The sequence below is a fragment of the Sturnira hondurensis genome, unplaced genomic scaffold (assembly GCF_014824575.4).
Source record: "Sturnira hondurensis isolate 20B ecotype Veracruz unplaced genomic scaffold, ASM1482457v3 Scaffold0015509, whole genome shotgun sequence".
Taxonomy (NCBI): Eukaryota; Metazoa; Chordata; class Mammalia; order Chiroptera; family Phyllostomidae; genus Sturnira; species Sturnira hondurensis.
The window spans coordinates 13,462,505-13,488,495 of NW_028088140.1; the positions used below are offsets into that span (position 1 = coordinate 13,462,505).

Consider the following 25,991-nt stretch of genomic DNA (forward strand, 5'->3'; position numbering starts at 1 on the left):
CTTTATGTAATATATATTTCTGTATGTGAGGTCCAGAGGTATCTAGCCATGTAATATGAAAAAATAGAGACATTTATTGAAAAAAGACACAAGAGAAACATTGTACATAGGAAAATGATGCCTTAGTCTGCTTCAAGGTAGGTGCCTTGGGACCTCACACAGTTCTCCAATTCACTGTCAGCTGCTCCATTGTGTTTTGCTGAATCTCATTGATGGTCTTTCAAAGGTGATTTTAGTTTTGGGAAAAACCAGAAGTTTCAGGGATACCAAATCCAGGCCGTAGGGGGCTGAGTCACCTGGGTGATTTGATGTTTCACTAAAAAACTATGTTTCACCTGGGTGAAACGATGTTTCACTAAAAACTCAAGATGTGTGAACAGATGTGTTTTGATGAATCTGTCAGTTACCAGTTGCCCATAACTATGGCCTTCTGAATCATCTGGATAGTTTCTGTGGAGAAATGTTCAAACTTAACACAAAATTTGATGCAGATTTGTTGCTCTACTTGCTCATTTTGAATGTGATAGCCACACAGTGTACATGCTCACTCAGTGGTGTCTATGGTCCCCACTAACTAGTACTGTGAAATTGTTATTGTTCACATGTGGGCATTCCAGTCCACTCACTTTGGCTGCCTGGTTAATCAGGGTAGCTCAAACCATTCTTGTTATATTAATAATGGCTGGTGTTTTTCTGGACAGACATCATCTATTAAATGTAATATGTTTTCTGCCTCCAAATGTCATAAATAGGGTATAATATTCTATTGGGCTAAAATAATAAGCATAAATTCAACAAAATCCTGTGCTCTGGATAAATTATTTGATATAAAAACCTATTTTAAGTCTTTTAATATGATTGCCATAAAAAAGTGTTACTTTACAAAAAGTTTGTTACATATTCTTTTGGTTAAGTTTATTGACACCATTTCCAAAATTCAAATTTTAAAATTCTTTCTAATTGAGAAATGACTAAATTGTTCCATTGGTCCCCTGGAATACCTTAGTAATTATTCTCCCTCTTTTATTAAATAAAGGTTTTTTAACTAATCAGGCCTATTTAATAAAGTACATAAAACATAAATATATTCCATTTACATATACATTTTATTAAAACAAATATTCTAGAAATGATAAATTCTAACATACTTTAATTTATATTCTACTTTTTATCTTAAAATATACAGAAAAACAAATTCCTTTGTCACATTATTTCTAGGATGTGGCTTTAATATTTAAAAGTTATTCAAAAAGAAAGCTAAAACTTTATTTTATTTCAGTATATTTCATGATTACACTGTTAAGGTTGTCCCAGTTTTCCCCCCTTTACTCCTTTCTGTCTGGTACCCCGCTTCCTTCCAGCACGCTGCCAGCTTAGTTCATGTCCATGGATAATGCATTTAATTTCTTTGGCTTCTTCATTTCCTGTAATATTTTTAATATCCCCCTGTCTATTTTGTACCTACCAATTTGTACTTCTTAATCACTGCACCTTGTCCTCCCTTTTCTCCCTTCCTTCTTCCTGCTGATAACCCTCCAAATAATCTCCATATCTATGATTCTGTTCTTCTGCTTGTTTGCTTAGTTTGTTTTTTAGGTTCAGTTGGTAGTTGTGAGTTTGTTGTATTTTAATGTTCATAGTTTTGATCTTTTTAAAAAATAAGTCCCTTTAACATTTCATATAATAAGGGCTTGGTAATGATGAATTCCTTTAACTTGACCTTATCTGGGAAGCACTTTATCTGCTCTTCCATTCTAAATGATAGCTTTGCTGGATGGAGTCATCTTGGATATAGGTCCTTGCTTTTCATGACTTGGAATACTTCTTTCCAGCCCCTTCTTGCCTGGAAGGTTTCTTATCAGAAATCAGCTGACAGTCTTATGGGAACACCTTTGTAAGTCACTAAGTTCTGCTTTTTTAATGCTGCTTTTAAGATTCTCTCTTTATTTTTAACTTGTGGCATATTATTTATGATGTGTCTTGGTGTGGTCTTCTTTGGGTTCAGCTTCTTTGGGACTTGTGCTTCCTGGACTTATATGTCTGTTTCCTTCACCAAATTAAGGAAGTTTTCATTAATTATTTTTTTCAAATAAGTTTTCAATTTCTTGCTCTTCCTCTTCTCTTTCTGCAACCCCTACAATTCTGATGTTGGTGCATTTGAAGTTGTCCCAGAGGTTTCTAAGTTTATCCTCGATTTTTTGAATTTTTGTTTCTTCTTTCTGTTCTGGTTGAATGTTTATTTCTTCCTTATGTTTCAAATCATTGATTTGATCCCAACTTCTTTCCCTTCACTTGTTGGTTCCCTGTATGTTTTTCTTTATTTCACTTAGTGTATTCTTCATTTCTTCCTTTATTTTGTGGCCTTACTCAGTGGGTTCTCTGAGCATCCTGATTGCCGTTGTTTCGAACTCTGCTTCTGATAGGTTGGCTATCTCTATTTCATTTAGTTCTTTTTCTGGGGTTTTGATGTCTTCTTTCATTTGGGCCATATTTCTTTGCCTCCTCAATTTGGCAACCTCCCTGTGTTAGTTTCTGTGTTTAGGAAGAGCTGCTTTTATTTTCTGTTTTAGTAGTGTAGCCTATGTAGAAAAGGCACCTATAAATTGTGCAGAGTAGAACCTTAGATAATTGCCAGGGCAGGACAACCAACTTCACCAATTTGTGGCTCTGTGTGTGGGGCCGGGGGGAAGTCTCGGAGAGAGGACAATTGCAGTGCCTGCCTTCTGGAGGCCTGCTGGAAGGCCACTCGCCCTGCTTCCTGTCACCCGGCTCCACCTTCTGTAGGTGATAGGCACCCTTCCAGCTGTTGCCCTGGAAGGACATATGTTCTAAGCATATGTTCTTAGAACATATGTTGCCTATGTTCTAAGCCCATGCATGCTCTTTAAGCTGTGAAAATGCAGCAGTTTCTTCTGTTGCCTCAGCCCCTACTGGTTTTTAAGCCAGAGGTAATTGGAGTTTTTCTTCCCAGTGCTGGAACCCTGGACTGCATGGTGTGGTCTGGGGCTGGGATCATTTGCTCCCCAGTTACCACTCCTGATTTTTATCCACCACAAGTGAATGTGGGACTGGCTCTTCCACTGGCTACCTCTCTGTGCCACCTGTCTGCCCTGTTCCCACAACTCCACCCCTCCTACCCGTCTGGATGAATGTAGCTTCTTTAAGCCTTTGGTTGTTAGACTTCCATACAGGTTAGTTTTCTTTTCTTTTCTTTTTTTTTTTAACATTTTATTTATTTATTTTTAGAGAGAGGGGAAGGGGAGGATAAAGACAGGGAGAGAAACATCAGTGTATGGTTGCCTCTCACAGGCCCCCTCCTGGGGACCAGGACCGCAACCCAGGCATGTGCCCTAGACTGGGAATCGAACCAGCAACTCTTTGGTTTGCAGGCCCATGCTCAATCCACTGAGCTACACCAGCCACGGCCCATACAGTTCAGTTTTCTGATGGTTGTGGATGTTACTTGTTTTGAGATCTGTTTGTAATTCTTTCTGTGGTTTCAGGAGGAGGCAAAGTGTGTCTACCTATGCCTTCATCTTGACAAGAAGTCCTGTCAATTACATTATCAAATCTCTAATAAATCATTTTTAAGATTTGCATTTATAAACAGTCTTATTATTGTTTTACTATAATACATTTACAAGAATATATTATGTCTTTGGAGGAGTGCATGGAGAGGACTCTGACTTGTTTTGAATTTTGTATGTCTGAAAATGGATTTTCAAATCATACCTTTAAACTGAATAAAAATTGCTAAAACTGTGAAATAACTGAATTTATAGACATGCTTGCAAATAATCAGCATAGACAAAAATTAATTACAGGACATAATAACTTAAAAATAATTGTGACATAACTTTTTGTTTAAAATATTACTAATTTTTAATCTTTTTCTTTAGACTTGAGAAAACTCTATTTTCCTAAAACAACTTGATAAATTATAGTTTCATAAACAATATTAAAACATTTATATATTTTTTTCATCCCTAATCCTCTGAAATTTAGAAACTCTTAAATATTCTTTTCATGACAGTGTTTTTTTAAGACTATTTATTTACTTTTAGAGAGAGGGGAAGGGAGGGAGAAAGAGAGGGAAACATCAATGTGCGGTTGCCTCTTACATACCCCCTACCGGAGACCCGGCCTGCAACCCAAGTGTGTACCCTGGCTGGGAATTGAACTGGTGACCCTTTGGTTTGCAGGCTGGCACTCAATCCACTGAGCCATATCAGCCAAGGTGACATTTATTTACATAAATCCGATCAAAATCTGATGTCTTTGTAGTAGGACACATAAGCCAGTTTTCAGTTATGGTTTCATTAACCAAGTCTTTGTCTGGAATGTCATGATCAAAAAAATGCCTGGGCTCTGAGTGGCACCAAAGAAATTTTAAAATTAAGACTAACTTTGAAAACTAGTGAAGACCCCTTAGAAAAATGGTCTGGTACCTTGCTTTTCAAAAGAATCATGACAGTCTTTCCAGGTTAAAAAAGTTACTTTTGTGGGAAATTAAAAACCAAAAACCATCAAAACATTTTGCTAACCTCAAAAACTTGAAAAGCTGACCCATATCTATAAATATTGCAGACAAAGTCTGATGACAACTTTGTATAACATTCCAACCAAAAAATTTTAAACTACTTGTATAATCCATTACTGTTTCTATTATGTTTATACAAATAATTAGGCAAAATTAAAATTGGACTTAATACAGGAAATAAATTGACCCTAATTTGATTCTTTAACTAAAATAATTAAAAATTATGTTTCAACAAAATCTATTATACACAATTATAAAAATAAGACTCATTAAAAATAAATCATTTATAAAATTTTATTTCTCCTCTGTAAATTAGACTGGGTCCTGAATTTTTCTAGTTTTCTTTCCAGAAACATAAACTAGAGGTAAAGATAATCTGTATCAAATTGTCACTACTTAATTTAATTTCAGCAAAAGCCTCTCATTTGGAAGTCTTCCCATCTGACACTTATAAACTCAGAAACTAGTTTGTAATTTACTATATTCATTAACCTTTGTGTTCTTTCTGTTTTCATACCTGATTACTTGTTTACACAGTATAGGCCTCACTTTAAAAGCCCATCTACATCGCTCAATGGATTAACTAAATAGACTTATTACCAAAACTAAATAATCAAATTAAATTCCACAATTTCATATCAAAATAATAATACTTTGGGAATTCCAGCCTATCCCTACTTTGGAAAAATCAGCTGACAGCTTCTTTTCCAGTCTTAAGTCCCATTCTCTTGTTTCCCTTATTCAGACAAATTAAACAAAACAAGACCCCCCCAAAACAAAAACAAAAACCCTTCCATATCCTACATAGACAGGGACCTGGTTTCTCTGTTGAAATCCTGGAGGTTGTGTTGTTCAATAAGACAAAAGTCATTTCCTCCTTGGCCTTTTTTTCTTCCTCTTGGGGTATATGTAGCTTATACTATATTTATGGTGTATAAATACAATATGCCAACATTCTCACCAGCCAGGGTCTGCCTGTCTGGAAAAACTAACGCAAAAGTTGTGAAGTAAAAAACAATGTTGTAATAGAACATGGGACAACTCAGGACATGGCACCTCTATGACCTCAGAGAACAGGTTTGGTAGCCTTAAGGAATGACAAAAACAGTCTATATCTGGATGTCTCAGCCCCCTCAAAGCCCACGTGTCTTAAGACTCCCGTGTTTATCACAAAAGTAGAATTTTCACGTGCTACTCCCTCCCTAACCCTATGAGTAACACCAAGGCTGGACGCAGGGTGCAGTCTCTCTACCAGTCCACTGCCATTGGTGCACTCCCCTGTAATGTAAAGAATAAACGACATGTCCACATCTGCTGATCCTCTGGGTAGTTTTTTCAGAATATCAAAAACATTTAAACAGCTCCCTGGCTTGCAGCTCCTATATTAGAAGAACATTTCCATCATCACAGTAATTTCTAGAATTGGATTAGGATTAAGAAATTGAGGTATTATATAAAAAATGAGTAAATAAATCCATTTCCTAGGAGTACACCTTGGCATTATAAATGAACTCTAATGCACTAAAGTGTAGTACATTAATGCCAAGTTTTTGGTCGTTAAGATTTAGAGATAACTCTATTCAAGGTCTCAACAATTTCCGGCCTTAGCTTATTGTTTTTTTGTATTGTATTGAGCTCGGTGAAATTATTTAAAGATATTCTAGAGAGCATTGACTTTTACTTTGATCATTTTGGTGATAATAAGAATGTTCAGTGGACCTATGAATCAAGGAAGTATTTCAGTATCCTTTGGAACAGTGTGTACTTTTTATGTAGTTTCTTTCCTGTTTGAAGATACTATTTACTGGTGCACCTTAAGGAGTTCATGTGTTTTGAATTGTTTTTTTAAGAGTGATCAGTATGTATCTATTACAAACAATAGCACAGCTTTATGAGATGGTTGCCAGGATTCAGGGCTTACAGTCTGTGGCTGTTTGAAACAAGACAGTTAATTATAATTTAGTGGATTTGCTTCAGACACACTGGCCTCATTGGCACCATGCTCTACCTAGCTAAACAGTTATTTCTTTTGCTAGGGGGGAGCCAAAGACATGGTATGGTGTGCCATCTCATGCTGCAGAACAACTGGAGGAGGTGATGAGGGAGCTGGCCCCCGAGTTATTTGAATCTCAGCCTGATCTTCTACATCAGTTAGTCACCATCATGAACCCCAATGTGCTAATGGAGCATGGTGTGCCTGTGAGTTTTTTTTGTGTCTCCTTTCAGTATTTTAAATTAAGAGTTATTTTAGCTTTTGATTAGATAGATAGTTGCAATAAATGCTTTGTTTTATAACTGGAAGTAAAAGATCATGTCTTCTTCTAGCTAAATTAGAATTTACACTCTGAAGGGACATCTATTTGATTAAGAAAGGAGGTGTGTTAAAGTATGAATTGTACTTTATGTATAGATAACTATAAAAATAACCTTTTGCTTTCAGTAAACTATTATATCTTGGTTTTAACAAAAATCATATTCTTTATTATCTCTAACAAAAGTATTTTAAGTGGTAGTTCTAATAACTAATGTTCATTCTTTTGGAAATCATATATACTTTTTATAAAGATTTCACAGGTTTATTCCACATGAGATGATGAAGTAAACATACATGAATATTTTTTCAACTTTTCAACTTAGTTTTGAAAATGATTATTAAATTTAAGCTACTAATACCTGATAAAGTGTAAATTTGGTATTTGTTACATACAGTCAGACACTCATCATAACCCCAATGAGGCTAGATTAGTGGGAGTGTTACTTGTCTTTATAGAGTGAATTTATACTAGGATATAGGCCTTTTCATAAGATACATAGTATTACACAATGAAATGAGATTTAGGAAACATGGGGATTTCTCCATAATACATAATGAGCTAATCAGTTAGTTTCTTTCTAAAAAATTAATTCAAGAATGGGAGGAAGTTCCTTCCTTTACAACACAAGAATAAAAAGAATTAAATTCTCTTAACTGCAAAAATTCTATCAACTTAGGAAACTAGTGGCTCAGTGAGAGTAACTCTCTCTTTGAGAATTTCTTTTAGTTTTTGTCATGAATTATCATAACTTGTTATCAGTGACTATTTTAAGAAGGTAGAATTCTGGCTGCTTCTTAAGCTTGATACTATTTTCTGATGTGTATCAGGTTAATGCTCTGTTATTTTCAATTTTACAAAATGGTTCTGAAACTGACTGATCAAATCTGTCACCCTCTTTTTTGTTTTTATTTTGTTTTGTATCACTGTTTTGAATTTACACTTAGGTGTACAGGACCAATCAGTGTGCTGGCGAGTTTGTTGTGACGTTTCCCCGTGCCTATCATTCTGGATTTAATCAGGGCTACAACTTCGCTGAAGCTGTGAACTTCTGTACTGCTGACTGGGTCTGTTCTATAGCAAGTAGCTGTTGTACGTCTACTAACATCCCTGGAAAATGCATCTTAGTTGCCATATTTCCTTAGCTGGGGAGGGTAGGGTTCATGAATATTTCAGTACAGATTGGAGTGGCTGTAGTAATTTGCAGAGTTCAGAGTTCCCATTATGGTTTTTATTTGGAAGATATCATGGTTCTTTACTTCTTATTCATTATTTGCCCCATTCTGTTTGAATTTTAAATAGTTCATATTTTCTGAATCTTTTCTGAGAGGATATGTTTCTTTTAGTCTTTGCTTCCTCTGAGCACCTTTGGATTTTATAGAGATGACTAGACCTTTTAATAAGAATTCATTCTACCATATTTTCAAATATCTAGATCTGTGCTTTTATTTTAAAATGTCCCTGTTTTACTCTTTTGATGAACAATTTCATGATTTTTATTCTCTCTTCCATTTTATGTTTTCTATATTCACGTTTTAAAAAATTATTTTAAAGAGTAACTATAATACTAAAATCTCTACAGGCTGTACTTCTGTTTAAACGGTAATGCCAATGATTGCTATTTTGCTTTCGTATAAGCTAATTATCAAATAAATACTCATTATAATCATGTCATATTGGTTGGGAAAGACTGCAAATATATAATACACTCTTTGACTTTTTCCTTTAGTGATGTTTCTGTCACCTCTCAACATTTTGAGGAATGGCCTTTAGTAATAATGGATCTTATGTTTTCTCTGGGCATCTTAGTTTATTAAATTTCATGATTAACCATTTTTTGTTTCCTTGGTTAGTGAATGAAATGATACAGTGAACAATCTTATTTGATCTAGTAATTTTAAACTTCTTTCTCATTGGACTTAGGAAGCAGCAAGAGCAAAACCAAACTTAGGACTTTGCCCTGAGTTTGAGCTCTATTTAAAAAATTCAGCTTTTATTGCTTATGATTTATTTCTTGCTTGGTTAGGTGTGGGGTGGGAAATGGAGATGATTCAGAGATGAGTAAGAGATTGTTTTTGCCTTTAACTTGCTATTATTGATATTTGACCTTGGGTAGCTTTTTAAATTTCCCTGGGCCTAGGTTTTATTACCTGGTATATAAAGGTACTGATCCATGAAATAACCTCAAACAACTGAAATAATGTATGTAAAAGCTCTTGATACTGCTCTATAGAGGAAGGTAGTGATATAAATGAAAAGTTACATATAGCAGCTTTATATGTGGAATAAAATGATGGTACTAATTTTTATAAGCCAGTAGTTAAATAAATCAGCTCTTTTATGTGGCTTCTTACATATTGTAGTAATTAAGAACTGCAAATCCCAGTTTTGTTTTTCTCTTTCTTGCCCTTGTATTAAAGCTATATAAGAAATGTTTGAGCCCTCGCTGGTGTAGCTTAGTGGATTGAGTGCGGGCCTGCGGACTAAACAACGATTCCCAGTCAGGGCACATGCCTGGGTTGCAGGCCAGTTCCTGGAAGGGGATGCATGAGAGGCAACCACACATTGATATTTCTTTCCCTCTTTCCTTCCCTTCCCCTCTAAAAATAAATAAATAAAATCTTTAAAAAATGTTTGAAGAGTAAATATGTAAGAATTAAGAAATGAAAGAGTTGGATATTATTGACAAATATTTGCTAATCATAAGCTCAATATATGTATTTTCTTAGAAAAGTTTGTTTCTTTGAAAGAGTATGAAAATAACTGCTTGATTCAGAGATAGTCTCGGACTCCTGAACTATGGTTCTTATGATTCCTTTCAGAAAATGGGGGTGAATTCTAGATGGGTCTTAAATGTTCATTTTTGAAATTTTTTCTATTTTATGTTGCAGTTTTCAAATACAAACAAAAACTCCTTTTAGCCACCCAAGTTTTTCAGCTAGAGTATAGGGAAGAAGTTGAGAGAGAATGTATGTGTATGTATGTGTATTTGATAGCAATATTATTATTTGGTTTAAACTAAAGCTTGATGGTTACAAAAATTTTTATAATTCATCTTATAGAGTATATCTGTGGCTTTTGAAGAGTAATTAGTAATTTATCTCTCTTAAGGAAAATAAAGTACGTAATCTTATGCTTTTATCTTGAATTTACTGTAGACCAGACTTTTAAAAGAATTCCTAGATGCCAAAAATCTAAATCATCTTTTGCATTGGTCCTCATTAAAAAAATTAAAAGTCAGAGACTTCTGCCAAGATGGAGGCGTAGGTGGAAACACTGTGCCTTCTCCCACAACCAAGTTTGAATACAACAAAGGTTTAGTAAACAAAGACGCAGCCAAAGAACAGAAAACTGAACTATACGGAAGTCTGACAACTACGAACTGTTCAACCTGGATCGGTAAGAGGGGCGGAGCCAGCAGCAGAGCAGGGTCGGGCAGGAAGGATCCCCTGACCCAGGCGAACCAGGCGACCCAGGTGGGACCCAGCTCACCCAGGTGCGCAGGCAGCTGGGGTAGCATCGAGGACCCAGTGTGGGTCCGGGGCAGGCTGAGTGTGGTTGCATATTGGCACGCGCGCGCGCACACACACACGAAGATAAACCGAGCAAAGGAGTGAGCAGTGAGACGGACCATGTGGCCCGCCATTGATTTCCTTTGACCCCGCCCCTACATACAGTGTCAAAACCCAGCGACTGAGTTGCCCTTCCCTGGTGAACACCTAGGGCTCCACTCCTGATACGTAACAGGCATGAACAGTCCAAAATATGGCTCAAGAAGAACTCAAAGCCCCAAAGCCGATAACTCTAAACAACCAGGAAATAGCGAACCTCTCAGATGCACAATTCAAGACACTGGTGATCAGGATGCTCACAGAACTGGTTGATTATAGTCACAAATTAGAGGAACATATGAAGGCTAAACTAAGTGAAATGAAGGGAAATGCACAGGAAACCAATAGTGATGGAAAGGAACCTGGGACTCAAATCCATGGAGTGGACCAGAAGGAAGAACAAAACATCCAACCAGAAAAGAATAAAGAAACAAGAATTCAAAAAAATGAGGAGAGGCTTAGGAACCTCCAGGACATCTTTAAACATTCCAACATCCGAATTACAGGGGTACCAGAAGGGGGAAAGATACAGCCTCGAGTGGAAAACATATTTGAACAAATAATAAAGGAGAACTTCCCCAGTCTGACAAAGGAAATAGACTTCCAAGAAATCCAGGAAGCTCAGAGAGTCCCAAAGAAGTTGGACCCAAGAAGGAACACACCAAGGCACATCATAATTACATTAGCCAAGATTAAAATGAAGGAGAGGATACTAGAAGCAGCAAGAGATAAGGGGACAGTCATCTACAAAGAAGTTCCCATCAGACTGTCAGCGGATTTCTCAAAAGAGACCCTACAGGGAAGAAGGAGCTGGAAAGAAGTATTCCAAGTCATGAAATCCAAAGACCTACATCCAAGATTGCTCTGTCCAGCAAAGTTTTCATTTAGAATGGAAGGATAGATAAAGTGCTTCTCAGATAAGATCAAATTCAAGGAGTCATCATCACCAAACCCTTATTATATGAAATGCTAAAGGGACTTATCTAAGAAAAAGAAGATGAAAAATGTGAACAGTGAAAGGACAGCAAACTCATATTTACTAACAACCACACCTAAAACAAAAGCAAACCAAGAGGACAGCTAGATCAGGAGCAGAACCATAGAAATGAAGAACATATGGAGGGTTAGCAACAGGGGAGTGGGAGGAGGAGAAGAGGGGAGAAGGTACAGAAAATAGCATAGACAGTAGGTAGAAAATAGATAGGGGGAAGTGCAGGAATAGTAGGGGAAATGTAGAATCTAATGAACTTGAGATACCTGGTCATAAACTAAGGGGGGGAATGGTGGGGGAGGGGGTGTGCAGGGTGTAGGAGAATGAAGGGGGGAATAGAACAACAACTGTAATGGTATAATCAATAAAATATATTTTAAAAAATTAAAAAATCTCTAGCTTTCAATGAAAAAAATTAAGTCGGTCAGTATGAATTGCTTAAATAGTGCTCTCTTCCTTTTTTACCCCGTCCCTCCCACCCTTCCTTTTTTTTGGGATACTTATAACAACTGTTCTTTTTGTTCTGTAGAATCTTCAATGCTGAATATGTCCACTTAACCTTTTATAGCCTGATTTTTTTCTCTTTGTTTCTATAATGGCAGTTTTACGTTAGCCTGGTCTAAACGTTTGCTGCCTCATTTATTTATATAAAGGAACTCATATTTCTTGATGTATATAATGAGTAGAAAATCAGCAGCTTATGCCAGAAGTTTAGCAGCTCATAATTATGGGAATCAAAATTCCTGCTGGGCCATAGAAGTTTAATATTTACCATTACTTCTTATGTTCAAGTGGAGTTCGTTACTCTGTCTTCTTTATAATAAAAGGAAGGCTTTGGAGGGTAAATAGTGGTTCTGTTCTGGAATATGTTACAAGCAAGTAATTTAATTTGAGAATTTTGTCGTTTTCAGTTGCCCATTGGCCGTCAGTGTGTCAATCATTACCGCCGGCTAAGGCGCCATTGTGTCTTTTCACATGAAGAACTCATTTTCAAAATGGCAGCAGATCCGGAATGCTTGGATGTGGGGCTGGCTGCCATGGTGTGCAAAGAATTGACTCTGATGACTGAGGAAGAGACACAATTAAGGGAGGCTGTGGTGCAAATGGTGAGTTTGCTGAACACATTTCCTTGTATTTAATACTGGTTATGGAATATAAAAAACTGAACCTATAAAATGCATTTTGTTTTTGATCTTTTTAGAAGTTGAACACAAATATCATTAGTTTGGAAAACGTTTCATATTTTTATACTTGTCATTTTGGTTTCTTCAACTTGAAAATTTTTTAAGAATCTTATGTCATCATCTCTAGGTTGTTAAAAATGGCGTCCTCAGGTAGAATTTCTTAGGTGTATGTTTATTTTTTAAAAAGTCTTCTACATGTAGTATTATTTCTTTAAACAAGAAAGTTCAAACCTTTCTTTTCTCTCTGAGCTTTCTAACTGAATGAAAGTTACATTTATGGGGATTATGGACTGTCAGTCCCCAAAAATGTAACTTGAAAATTAATCTGTCTACTATTTCTCCTTCTTCTAAGTAATTTAATGAGTAGAAAGAACTGAATAACCAAGGGTTGGGAGTTGAATGCTTAGAATAAGCTAAACATTTATCACATTGAAATGGGAGCAATGTGAGAAAATCTGTCTTTATCTCCATCTTGGCCCAATCTCCCTGACCCCTCCTTTTGTAGCTAGTTGCACTAGATTTGTGACTTGCTCCCTTCTGCTCTTGCACAGCTTGCTTTCTCTACCTAGATATTCTATTTCCATTTTTGAACAGCTTTGTTCAAATATAATTGATATACAGTATACAGTATGTTTGTAGTGTATAATTTTGTGTTTGAATATACTTGTGAAACATTTGTCACAATCAAGATAATGAGCATATCACCTTCAGAAGTTTCCTTTATGCCCCTTTGTGATCCTTTCCTCTTGTTCCATCCGACCCCACTCACCCTTTATAGGAAAACACTATCCTACTTTTAGTTCACCTTTTTTAGAGTGTTTTTTTAAATTGAATTATGTAATTTATACTTTTTATCTGATTTCTTTCACTTAGCACAAATACCTTGAGATTTAGTCACGCTGTTACATGAATTAATAGTATATACCTTTTTATTGCTAAGAGTATTACATTGAATGGACATACCACAGTTTGTTTATCCAGTCACTTGTGAATGAACATTTTAATTGTTTTAGCCCAAGCCAGTGTGGCTCAGTTGGTTGGGTGTCATTCTGCAGACCAAAAGGCCACCAGTTCAATTCCCAGGCAGGGCACGTGCTTTGGTTGTGGGTTCGGTCCCCAGATGGGGTGCTGTGAGAGGCAACTAATTGATGTTTCTCTCTTCCCCCCTCTCTCTCTATAAAAAGTAAATAAATCTTTTAAATTGTTTTTGGTTTCCCTGGTTGGCGTAGCTCAGTGTATTGAGCACAGACCTGTGAACCAAAGGGTTGCTAGTTTGATCCCCGTCAGGGCACATGTCTGGTTTGGGGGCCAGGTCCCCAGTAGGGAGTGCTTGAGAGGCAACCACACAATGATGTTTTTCTCCCTCTCTTTCTCCTTCCCTTTCTCTCTCTCTCTAAAAATAAGTAAATAGATAAATAAATAATCTTTAAAAATAAAAATAAATAAATTGTTTTTGGTTTTTCCCTGTTACAAATGAAACTGTTGTGAACATTTCTGTACAGATTTTTATATTGACATGTTTTTATTTCTTGGGTAAATTCTAGCAGTGGAATGGCTGGTCATATGGTATCTGTGTGTTTAATTCTTTTGTAAAATAGAAACTGACAAACTATTCTGAAGAGGTTGTATCACTTTACATTTCCACCAACAGTATGTAAGCATTCTGCTTGTGCTACATTGTCATTGACACTTGGTATGGTTAGTCTTTTTAACTTGTTAATAGGTTTGTAGTGGTATTTCATTATAGTTTTCATTGTAATGGCTGATGATTTTGAATACATTCTTCTGTGCTTATAGCTGTTATGTATCTTTAGGGGAAGAGATTAAATTTTTTTGCCTAACCTTTTTATTTTCAATTATAGTTGACATTCAATATTATTTTATAATACTTTCAGGTATATAGCATAGTGGTGAGATATTACATAGCTTGTGAAGTGATCCACTTGATAGGTCTAGTACCCACCAGGCACTATACATGGTTATTACAAAATTACTATTTTCCTTATACTCTACACCTTCATGATTATTTTGTAACTGTCATTTTGTACTTCTTAATCTCTTTGCTTTTTTACCCAGCTTCCCAATGTCCCCCACCCCCACAATCATCAGTTTGGTTTGCCCAGCTTTTAAAAATTGGGTGGTTTTCTTATTGAATTTTGAGAGTTTTTTATATATTCTGGATGTAAATTCTTCATCAGATATGTAATTTGGAAGTATTTTCTTCCAGTCTGTGGCTTGTCTTACCCATTACTTAACAATATTTTTTTTAAAGAGCAGAAGTTCTTAATTTTTATGAAATTTAGTTTATCAGTTTTTCTTTCATGGCTTGTGCTTTTGGTTATATTTAAGAAACCTTTGCTTAATGCAAGATCACAAAGACTTTGTCCTATGCTTTCCACAAGTATTTTATAGTTTTAGTTCTCATAGCCAGATTTTTCATCTATTTCAGGTTAATTTTTGAATGAGGAATGAATGAGATATGGATCAAAATTTATTGTCTTGTATCATATGTCTCTTATAATTTCAAGTACTTAGGAGAACTTGAACCAAGAATAATTAGTAGGTAGAAATAAAGCAACAAGTTTCTATTGAAAATACTGTTATATTTAATTAATTAATTATATCTATTTATATTCTTGATTATGTTATTACAGTTGTTCCATTTTCCCTCCCTTTATTCCCCTTCATCCTGCACACCCCCTCCCCCCTGCTTTCCCCCTGGCCATAGTTCACGTCCAGGGATTGTACATGCAAGTTTTTTGGCATCTACATTTCCTATACTGTTTTTAGCCTCTGTCTGTCTATTTTGTACCTGCCATTTATGCTACTTATTTTCTGTACCTTTTTCCCCCTCTCTCCCCCTTCCACTCCTCTGTGGTTAACCCTCCATATTTGATTTCCGTTTCTGTGATTCCTCTTCTAGTTGTTTGTTTAGTTTGATTTTTGTTTTAGGTTCAGTTAATAAGTGTAAGCTTGTTGTCATTTTACAGTTCATATTTTTTATCTTTTCCTTAGATAAGTCCCTTTAACATTTCATATAATTAGGGCTGGATATTGATGAACTCCTTTAACCTGATTTTATCTGGGAAGCACTTTATCTGCCCTTCCATTCTAAATGAGAGCTTTGCTGGACAGAGTCATCTTGGATGTAGGTCTTTGGATTTCATGGCTTAGAATACTTCTCTCCAGCCCCTTCTTGCCATAAGGTCCCTTTTGAGAAATCAGCTGACAGTCTGATGGGAACTCCTTTGTAGGTAACTGCCTCCTTTTCTCTTGCTGCTTCTAGGATTTTGTCCTTCATTTTAATCTTGGCTAATGTAATTATGATGTGCCTTGGTGTGTTCCTTCTTGGGTCCAACTTCTTTGGGACCCTGAGCCTCCTGAACTTCTTGGAAGTCTATTGCCTTTGCCAGATTGGGAAAGTTCTCCTTTATTATTTGTTCAAATAACTTCCACTTGTTGCTCTTCCTCTTCTCCTTCTGGTACGCCTATAATTTGTATGTTGGAACTTGTAAAGATGTCCTGGAGTTTCCTAAGCCTTTCCTCATTTTTTTGAATTCTTGTTTCTTCATTCTTTTCTGGTTGGATGTTTCTTTCTTCCTTCTGGTCCGCACCAGAAGGAAGAAGGAGTCCCACTCTTGAAAGAGTCCCAGTTGATTTGAGTTCCAGTTTCCTTCTCATCACTATTGGTTCCCTGTACATTTTCCTTTATTTCACTTAGCATAGGCTTCGTTTTTTCATCTAATTTGCGGCCAAAATCATCCAGTTCTGTGAGCATCCTGATCACCAGTGCTTTGAGCTATGCATCTGATAGGTTGGCTACCTCTTCATAGCTTAGTTGTATTTTTTCTGGAGCTTTGATCTGTTCTCTTGTTTGGGCCATTTGTTTTGTCTTGTGCCTATTACATAGTGAGGGGCGGAGCCTTAGTTGTTCATCAGGGTGGGGCAGCCCACATTGCTGGGTTGTGATGCTGTATGTGGGGCAGGGGTCTGAGAGGGAACAATGGTGCTTTCTTCGCTCTCTGTGGGATTTTAGTCACTTCCCCCGCTTCCCACAAGCCAGTTAGGCCCTTCTGGTGCTGATTACCATATGGGTGGGTTTGTGTATGTTCTAGGACCCTGCAGGTCTTTCCAGCAAACTCTCCTGTGAGGCTGGGAGTCTCTCACGACATCTCAATCTCCGCGGGTGGTTTCAATCAGTGGTTTGAGGCTTTATTTCCCTGAGCTGCAGCCCTGGGTTGTGCAGTCTGACCCACTCCCCAGTTTCACCTGGTTTATCTGCATGCGAATGTAGGACCACCCGGTCTGCAAGTCACTGCCTTGCTGACCAGCTGCAGCCTTGCAAGCTGCTCCCAGTTCCATAGTCCACCGCCTCTTGGGTCTGCCAGCCACCTCCTTGCTGCAAGTCCTCTTCTCCCGGCTCCCTGACTCCACTCCTTCTACTGGTCTGGATGAGTGTGTCTTCTTTAAATTTATGGTTGTCAGACTTCCATACAGTTCCATTTTCTGTCAGTTCTGGTTGTTTTTTGTTTTTAAATTGTTTATTCTTTTGGTTGTGTGAGGAGGTACAGTGTGTCTACCTACGCCTCCATCTTGGCTGGAAGTAGCATAAAAATAATTTTTAATGAAAATATTAAATGCTAATATGAGAAAGTGGAAAGATAAGAGAGTGTAGTGAGATTAATTCAATATCAAAACAAAGTATATGTTGCCCTGGCTGTTGTGTAGTTCAGTAGATTGAGTGTGGGCCTGCAAACCAAGGGATTGCTGGTTTGATTCCCAGTCTAGGGCACATGCCTAGGTTTCAGTCCAGGTTGCCAGTAGTGGGGGGCAGATGAGAGGTAACCACGCATTTCTCTCCCTCTCTTTCTCCTTCTCTTTCCCGCTCTCTAAAAATAAAAGCAATAAAATGTTTAAAAAATAGCAAATAGTAAAGCATAATTAATTTTTTAAAAAGTATATGTTCAAATTACTAATTAGATTGTGCCTGCCAGTGAAAATAAAGATCAGGTCCCACATTAAGTGTAAAAAGTTTGCTCTCATTGTGGAAATAGGTTTATAAGTACTTTGCTCAACTAAGTAGAAACCGTTAAGTGAGCCCTTATATGTTAAATGGAATCTTTGTAAAATACCACTTCAGATGTTGTTGTTTGTTAAAGTGGCATACTGATGAACTTTTTTTGATACCTTGCTCAAGGAGATTATTTTGTGGTTCGCATAGTTTATTTTATACTTCTTTATCTTTATATATGTTTATATATCTCAATGTCATTTTTAGATAATAGATTACTAATGTGTCTGGTTCAAAGGTGTATTGTCCTTGGGGATAATTTTTTTCTTCTTTTAGAGAGAAGATAAAAAACACACAAAACAAATATTTGGTTTTATGAATTATTATATGATAAACTTTGTTGTTGTCATCACAATTCTGGTCAAGAAATACAACTTTTGTCATTTACCCTCCAAGTCCCTCCAAATATAACTTCCCTGACTGTTTTGACCTTTGCAGTAATAACATCCTTGTAGTTTAAAAAATTTTATCAGTGTAATAATGCATTTGTAGATACCAAGGTTTAGTCATCTCTATTTAAAATAAATACTAATGATTATTTCTCGAAAGTATTTTGATGAAGTGCCATTGTACCTTCTATGTTTATATCTTAATTCAGAGGTTACCCCTAGAGAAAAACTTAATAAGGAAATTCTTTGATGCTTGAAAGTCTGGAAAGACTTGATCTGATAACATAAATTGTATTTCAGGGTGTCTTAATGTCAGAAGAAGAAGTATTTGAACTTGTTCCTGATGATGAGCGACAATGTTCAGCCTGCAGAACGACGTGTTTTCTCTCTGCTCTCACATGCTCCTGTAATCCTGAACGACTTGTGTGTCTCTACCATCCAAATGATCTTTGCCCTTGCCCCATGCAGAAGAAATGTCTGAGGTATCCATCTAGAAGTTTCTTGTAATACTTCCATTACCTTCTTTTAAAATCAGGTGCTAATGTTGCCCTTCATAATTTTTTTTCCCTGTGTTTGGGCTGGCAAATGCTTATCTAATCTGCCTCCCTGCTTGAGGACCATCTTGTAAAGTTGGCCCTATACCTGGCAAGTAAAATCAGTTTCTTTGTCAGTTGATTTCACATGCTTCTTATTTCTCCCTGTGTTAAAACTGTGGCCTTCTTTGATTTCCTCTGTATTTGTACCAAGACATTATTCCTCTGGCTCTTGTACTTTCCTTAAGTTGATTGTTCTTAAAATTTAATTTATTTTCAAGTTGTTGGTTTTTGAAGTTTTTATTTCCATATTTTTTGTTTTATTTTTAGATATCGCTACCCATTAGAGGACCTCCCTTCTCTTCTATATGGTGTGAAAGTCAGGGCACAGTCCTATGACAGTTGGGTCAGTCGTGTTACAGAAGCATTATCTGCCAACTTCAACCACAAGAAAGGTTAAGTTTCCTCCTTTTGTATGCATACATGAAAATTGTTGTGACTTTGAAAGAGGCCTTGTTTTATGTGTTTTTTCTTCATTAAGCAAAAATCTCAGGCTTCATATGAGATTTGAGACTAATGGGTTGGTTGATTATGGTCTTAATTTTCTGTTTGAGAATCTTTTTTTTTTTCAAGTGAAAATGTTGATATAAAATGGGACAGATAACTAACTTGCAGTAGATATTTTTGGGAGCCATTGTTACCTGTGGACTAACATTAAAGGTTTATTGAGAAAGAAAAATTGCCTTAACTAAAAGGCGTTGTCTGTAAGAATTAGGAGTAAGCTTTTATTGCATCGGTGAGGTTTTTTTCACAGCTGCAGTATGTTTTTGGTAACAGATTGATCACTGACTTGAGAGAGGTTAGTGAAAATTTTTCAATGATTTTTTATGTCTGTGGTCATAGTATATGGCTATTTATTCATTAGGATTTTATTTATTTTTAAGGAGAGGGGAAAGGAGGGAGAAAAAGAGAAAAACATCAATGTGAGAGAGAAATATTGATCAGTTGCTTCTTGTAGGTCCCTAACTGGGGACCTAGCCCACAACCCAGGCATGTGCCCTGACTGGGAATTGAACTGGTAACTTTTCAGTTTGGGGGATGACACCCAACCCACTGAGCTACACCAGCCACACCATTTTTTATTTATTTTTACAGATTTGATTGAATTCCGGGTAATGCTGGAAGATGCTGAGGATAGGAAATACCCAGAGAATGATCTTTTTAGAAAACTCAGGGATGCGGTAAAGGAAGCTGAGACCTGTGCTTCTGTGGCTCAGTTGCTTCTGAGCAAAAAGCAGAAACACAGGTAAGACTGAGAAGCATTGAATTCTTAATGGTTTCCTTTTTTCTTTTTTTCTGGAGTATAGCCAAAATTTTAACTTGCCTTTGAGGCCTTATATCATCTTTAACTTCTAGTATGTATGTCCCTCCCTCCTCTAATAATGCCCTAATATTACCTCCTACTATTCACTCCCCCCCTTTTTTATGGATTTCTTATTTTTAAATTTTTTCCATCACTATTTATTATTTTCTTTCTTTCTTGTTTCACTCTGCAACCCTCTTCTTTGCACTGTTCATGCACACCAGAAGTGTTCCTCCTTAGGGCCTTCACACTGCTATTCCCTCTGCTTGGAGTTCTCTTCCCCTAATATCCAAGTGTCTTGTCCTCTCACTTCTCTCAAGTCTTAGGCAGATATCACATTCTTGTAGAGGCCTTCTCTGACAGCCCTTTATAAAGTTGCAACTCTTTTATTATTCATTATTTCTCCTAGCTCGGTCCACTCCTGATATACTAATGTGCTTATTGTCTGTCTCCTTTCTTTCCTTGTCCCACTTGAATGTATGCTAGACTAGAATGCAAGAGATTTTTCCATTGCTATATTTCTTGTGCTTAGAACAATGCCTGATGCACAGTAGATATGCAATAAATATTTGTAAATAAATACAGAATGCTATAGGCTGAAGAAGGGTGGCAGCAAAGAATAACCTTGATGGATGCAGGGGAAGCAGTCAAGGAGCACAGAAGAATGTAACCTTGGTTTAATGTAATTCATGTGTTTTACATTTTCTGTAGTATTGTTTCATATTCATTCCAACACATTCTTTATATCTGAATGGCTTTTTCTGTAGCAATGCACATTGGTAATTGTACATTTTTATCTGCTATTTTACCAGGAAACCTTTCCTAGAGACATTGATCAGCAAATCTTCACCTGTTATTAGATCACTGAACCTCTTAGAAAATCTGATGAAAGCTTAGGGACCCTTTGTATTTGTTTCTTTTTAATGTAAAAGATATTATTTATTTATTTTTAGATAGAAGGGAAGGGGGGGAGAGAAATATCAATGTGTGGTTGCCTCTCGTGCGCCTCCTACTGGGGACTTGGCCTACAACCCGGGCATGTGCCCTGACTGGGAATGGAACAAGCACCCTTTGGTTCATAGGTCTGTGCTCAATACACTGAGCCATAGCAGCCCAGGCTTAAGGACCCTTTTTAAAAGAAATATACATACGACAAAATTTTGAATCAGTTTCAGAGGGTTGTTTTCTAAGCCATAATAGATGCCCTTCTTCATTAAGCTTTGTGAGATAGAGGATTCTGTTTTGTCAGTGAACTTAATATTTTACTGTGAGGAATTCATTGATTATTTAAAATCTTTAATACTTACAAGATTGGAGAAACTCTAACTTTGGGAGTTGAATCTTTAAGCTGTTAACTATAGAGCTAAAAACCTAATTTGGAAGTGATGACCACCATTGTAAGTAGAATTTATCAAACACTATTCTGGAATTGCTTAGGTGTGAGAATTATAAAGAGATTAGAAGCCCTTTTGATATCCAAATGACTGTGAATTTTTCTTATGTATGTCTCAGCACTATTTTATATTTTACATCAGGCAGAGCCCTGATTGTGGGAGGACTCGGACCAAACTGACGGTGGAAGAGTTGAAGGCCTTTGTCCAACAACTTTTTAGTCTTCCATGTGTTATCAGCCAAGCTCGACAAGTAAAGGTGGAGTATTACGGTCTTTAATTGGGTAATATCCTTTGTAGTATGGGCCACAATTTTGGGTAAACAGAATAATGTGTCTAGCCTAGTTTTTCTTCTGCTTGTTTATTTTCTCACATAAGTGCTATTATTTAACGTTTTTTAAGAGACAGTAAGAATCTCTTTGTATCATTCTTAGCTTGTAATTCCCTATTTAAAATTTGGAGTTAAGGCTAGTTTAGAATTTTTTTCTACATTTTGAATAGGAAGCCCCATTTAACTTAGACATAATTTAAGTGCAAGAAATTAATTAAAAGAATTTGAATGTATTAGTGAGTCATTAGTTCATGACCTTTAAAAATGAAGAATTCTGACATTACCAGGGCCTTTATGGTTTAATGAATATATAAAATCAAATATATTCATAGTATAAATCAGATATATTGATCTGAATAGTTAGTAATCTTTTGATAGTTTGTGGTATGTTTTTGTGATTTGGCTGAAGGTAGGATATCTAAAATGGTTTTGTCAAAGCTATCAACTTGTGAAACCTTGTATTGTGGTTTTGACTACTCCAGATCATAAGAGGATTTTGATAGTTGAACATACTTTCAGTCCTGAGAGATTTTCTTCTGTAAACATGTGTAACGTTATAGTCTCTGGTTTTCTTAACTCATTCACAATTCTTTTTCTTTAGTCTTTGTGGATTGTTTTCCCCTTGGCTTGACTCTTTTTTCTCCAAGTACTTTTCATTTGAGGCAGGGGGAAATCTGGCTGAAAGGATTACAGTTTCAGGCAGCCAAAATGAAATTGTTAGTGGCACTCTTTTTCACTTTGTAGATTCATCTCACCAAGCCCTTATCATATGAAATGTTAAGGGGATTTATCTAAGAAAAAGAAGATAAAAAAATGTACAGTAAAATGACAGCAAACTCACAATTATTAACAACCACACCTAAAACAAAAACACAAACAAACTAAGCAGACAACTAGAACAGGAACAGAACCATAGACATGGAGATCACATGGAGGGTTACCAACAGGGGAGTGGGAGGAGAAGAGAGGGGAAAAGGTACAGAGAATAAGTAGCATAGATGTTAGGTAGAAAATAGAAAGGGGGAGGGTAAGAACAGTGTGGGAAATGTAGGAGCCAAAGAACTTATATGTATGACACATGGACATGTACTAAAGGGGGAGGAATGTGGGTGAGAGGGGGTGTGCAAGGTAGAGGGGAGTGAAGAGGGGAAAATGGGACAACTGTAATAGCATAATCAATAAAAAATATTTTAAAAAAACCAAAAAGGTAAAAAAAAAGAAAAGGGTATTGAGGTTGTCCTTTTCCCATCGGACAAGAAAGGCAAAGAAAACTGGAAGATTCCTCTAATCTTCTCAGACTGCTCTTCGGACCTCATGCCAGGCTGGCCACGCCCTTGCTGATTTGTCTGCAGGTGGCTGTCCTGCCACCACTTTTGGGAACAATGAGTCAAGAAGGACAGCAGCAGGTGTCTTGGGAAAGCAGACACACTTCAGAACTCTTCATTGAAGGAATAATTCCTATGGGAGACAAAGTTCACCATGGCATCCTCTAGTTCTTGTTGTAGCTGAGTGAGGTAGTCATATTCACACTGCTCAGTTAGAAATCAGCATTGCATTCAGGTGTCGTAGTCTTAGGGATCATGACCAGATTCCTCTGCATGGGGAATCGGATCAGAACCAGGGCTGTGGTTTTATTGTATTTGTTAGCTGTAGCTTTGATTCTGAGATCTTCCAGTAGGGAAGGGTCCTCAGGCTTGACCCACGGCCTGTCAAGAATGCCGAGAGGACTGTAGACATTTAACCACAATTCCTTTGGAGTGGCAATACTGGATTAACTTCTGAGTGAGTTACAGTTGGCACTTGATCTGGCTTGTATTTTAAGTCAGGTTTGTTGACGATCTTGATTTGGAGATGGTTGAAGTTAAAAGATTTCAGTAGCTTTCATCAGCCCTTCACCCACCAGCCTCCCATGTGACCGAAATATGGGTATCAGAGGGAATCACATTGCTTTTCCCATCCACCAGGAAAAATTTGTTCCTGGTCTTGAAACTGGCCAGTGAATCAGTTTGAGGATAAGGGTGAGGTCAAGATAGTCCAGCTTTAGGTCTCTGAGCATATTCTGGCAGACTCTCTTCACCAGGCTTTTCTCATGGTATAAGGACCACAGCTTGCTGCTGATGAAGAGGTCCTTTCGCTTTACTACCTGCTCCTTGAGCTTCTCTTGGTTGGCTGCCCCACCTTTATTCTTGTTCTGATACATGTGAGCACAGTCAGTGTGGTGGTATCCAAGATCATTTGCCACCTTCGCAGCCTCCGTCATTTTGCTTAGAGGGGACTTCCAGGTGCCCAGACCTGTGATGGGCATCTTGGTGCCGTCAGAGAGCATGGCTGGCTATGACTGATGCGCTTAATAGACCCAGGCCCAAGGACCATGACCTTGTCTTGACTTCTAATTGTGGAGTATATTAGGAGACTCAGCGCCATTTTTTTTAGTCTTGGTCCTGATATTTTATGTGTCCAGAGACATTAAATATTATCTGTATACTATTCCAGTCTCCAGCTCTGACTGCCATTCCTTTCTACAGAATAAAAGTCTTCTTAAAAGCCTTCTAATGAATCAAAATCCTTGATTTCTTTATTTCTTTTTTACCCTATATCTAGTCTGTAAAGAAATGCTATTATCTCTAAGATGTATGCCAAAGTAAACCACTTGTCATCAACTCCATTGCTTAAACTATACTCTAAACCACTAGAATCTGTCATTTAGATTAATGCAACCAGCCTCTTAACATGTTTCCCTTCTACTTTTGTTCCTGACATTAGTAGCCAGAGTGATCATGTAAAATATAAATAAAATTATATCACTTCCCCTTGGTTCCAGTCATTCTCCAAAACTATTAGAATAAAATCTAAACTCATAATCTGACTTCTGCTTATTCTTCAACTCTATTTATTTTCTTGTGTTTTAATTTAAGACCTTATTCAGTTTGTTACTTTTTTGCAAAAATCAAGTTGTAAACTTTTATTGCAAATTAAAAGTGTGGTTCTTAAAAATCTCAACTTGACCAGATATAAAATAGTTTAAAAACCTTTAAAGGTATATTGAGAAAAATCAGGTTTATTAAAAAAAATACACACACACAAAACATTCGTCATTACCAAAAAGAGATGTCTTTAGCTAAAAATAATGAAAACCCCTTGTTGCATAGCTAATGCCAATAATTCTAGTTATCTGGTCAATGGGCAGAAGTAAGCACCAAGGTCTTAAGCTCCAGTCTTGTGTTCATTTCTTCTTGTTGGGATTTCATATACATTTCTTCTTGTTGGATGACTAAATAGAATGATGGTAGAGATGGTAAGCTGGCATTTACTCAGTCCTTCCCTGCTTAGCCCCAGGAGCAGACGAGTTCTCAGCTGGTAGATTAGCTGCTTTTGTCTTTTTGCTGTCCTGTGGTTTAGGGTTCACTGGGTGTCTGTGTCAGTAATTAAAGTTGCAGCAACACCAATGATGAGGTGGCTGCTGACTTTGGGTCTCAGCTCCTTGATTTTCCTTATCTTCTGCGTTGCTTTCCTCTCTAGGCTGTCTTTGGCAATGAGGGCCCCTGTAAATTGTGGTCGATAGCCCTGACACATACTCTGTCTCACTGGTGTACCTTGTTCTCTTGCACCATTCTTGTCAGCACCCTCCATCATTTCTCCCTGCATAGGTGGGTTGGAATACTGTGGTCATTGCCCATAGGGTCTCTGCAGTAGGGCCAGTGCTGTTAGGCCTGGCCTTTAGGAGCACTCTCCCACTCCTCATTATTTTCCCCACTCTCACTATTCTGGTAATTGCTTTACTTCTGGTAATTCTGGTAATTCTACGGGTAATTATGAGGAGAATCCTTACAATATAGATAGCATGTATCTATTACAGTCTGCTGCATATTTACTGCCTTGCACTGGAACTCCACCAGGGCCTGTGACATTTGCTGTCTTCGCACCCTTTTCTTCAACAACATCAAACTTCACAGTCTCTCCATCTTCTTTACTGCAAAGGTACTTCCTGAGGTTATTCTTTTTTATGGCAGTCTGGTGTACAAATACATCTTCCTTGGTGTCATTCCTATTGATAAAACCATATCCATTTCTTACACTGAACCATTTTACTCTTCTCAAAACCTGTTGGGATGACCTTCTTGTCCTCTCCAGCAGGCATTGCTGATCTGAGGCTGCCTGGGCCACCACTCCCTGTGGTATTGCATTTGGTATTGGCAGTGCTGAGGGGGCGGCAGGCAGCTACTGGGTCTTGGCCTTACTGCTCATGGTTTCAGTGATCGAGACTTGGGCTGGCTG

The 25,991-nt window shown here is 37.2% G+C and overlaps 1 protein-coding gene and 2 pseudogenes across 1 annotated transcript in view; 1 reads left to right on the forward strand and 2 right to left on the reverse strand.

The window, feature by feature from the left end:
• Positions 1–25,991, forward strand: part of KDM5A (lysine demethylase 5A) — a 133,932-nt gene that overhangs the window by 52,898 nt on the left and 55,043 nt on the right. The window contains exons 12-18 of the mRNA XM_037064822.1: positions 6,577–6,739; positions 7,800–7,919; positions 12,366–12,560; positions 18,399–18,580; positions 18,962–19,086; positions 19,787–19,937; positions 21,530–21,644. Of these exons, the coding sequence (XP_036920717.1) occupies positions 6,577–6,739; positions 7,800–7,919; positions 12,366–12,560; positions 18,399–18,580; positions 18,962–19,086; positions 19,787–19,937; positions 21,530–21,644 (1,051 nt within the window). The remainder of the gene's footprint in view (positions 1–6,576; positions 6,740–7,799; positions 7,920–12,365; positions 12,561–18,398; positions 18,581–18,961; positions 19,087–19,786; positions 19,938–21,529; positions 21,645–25,991) is intronic.
• Positions 22,956–24,042, reverse strand: LOC119000008 (aldo-keto reductase family 1 member B1-like; annotated as a pseudogene).
• On the reverse strand, positions 24,993–25,961 carry LOC119000007 (Y-box-binding protein 1-like; annotated as a pseudogene).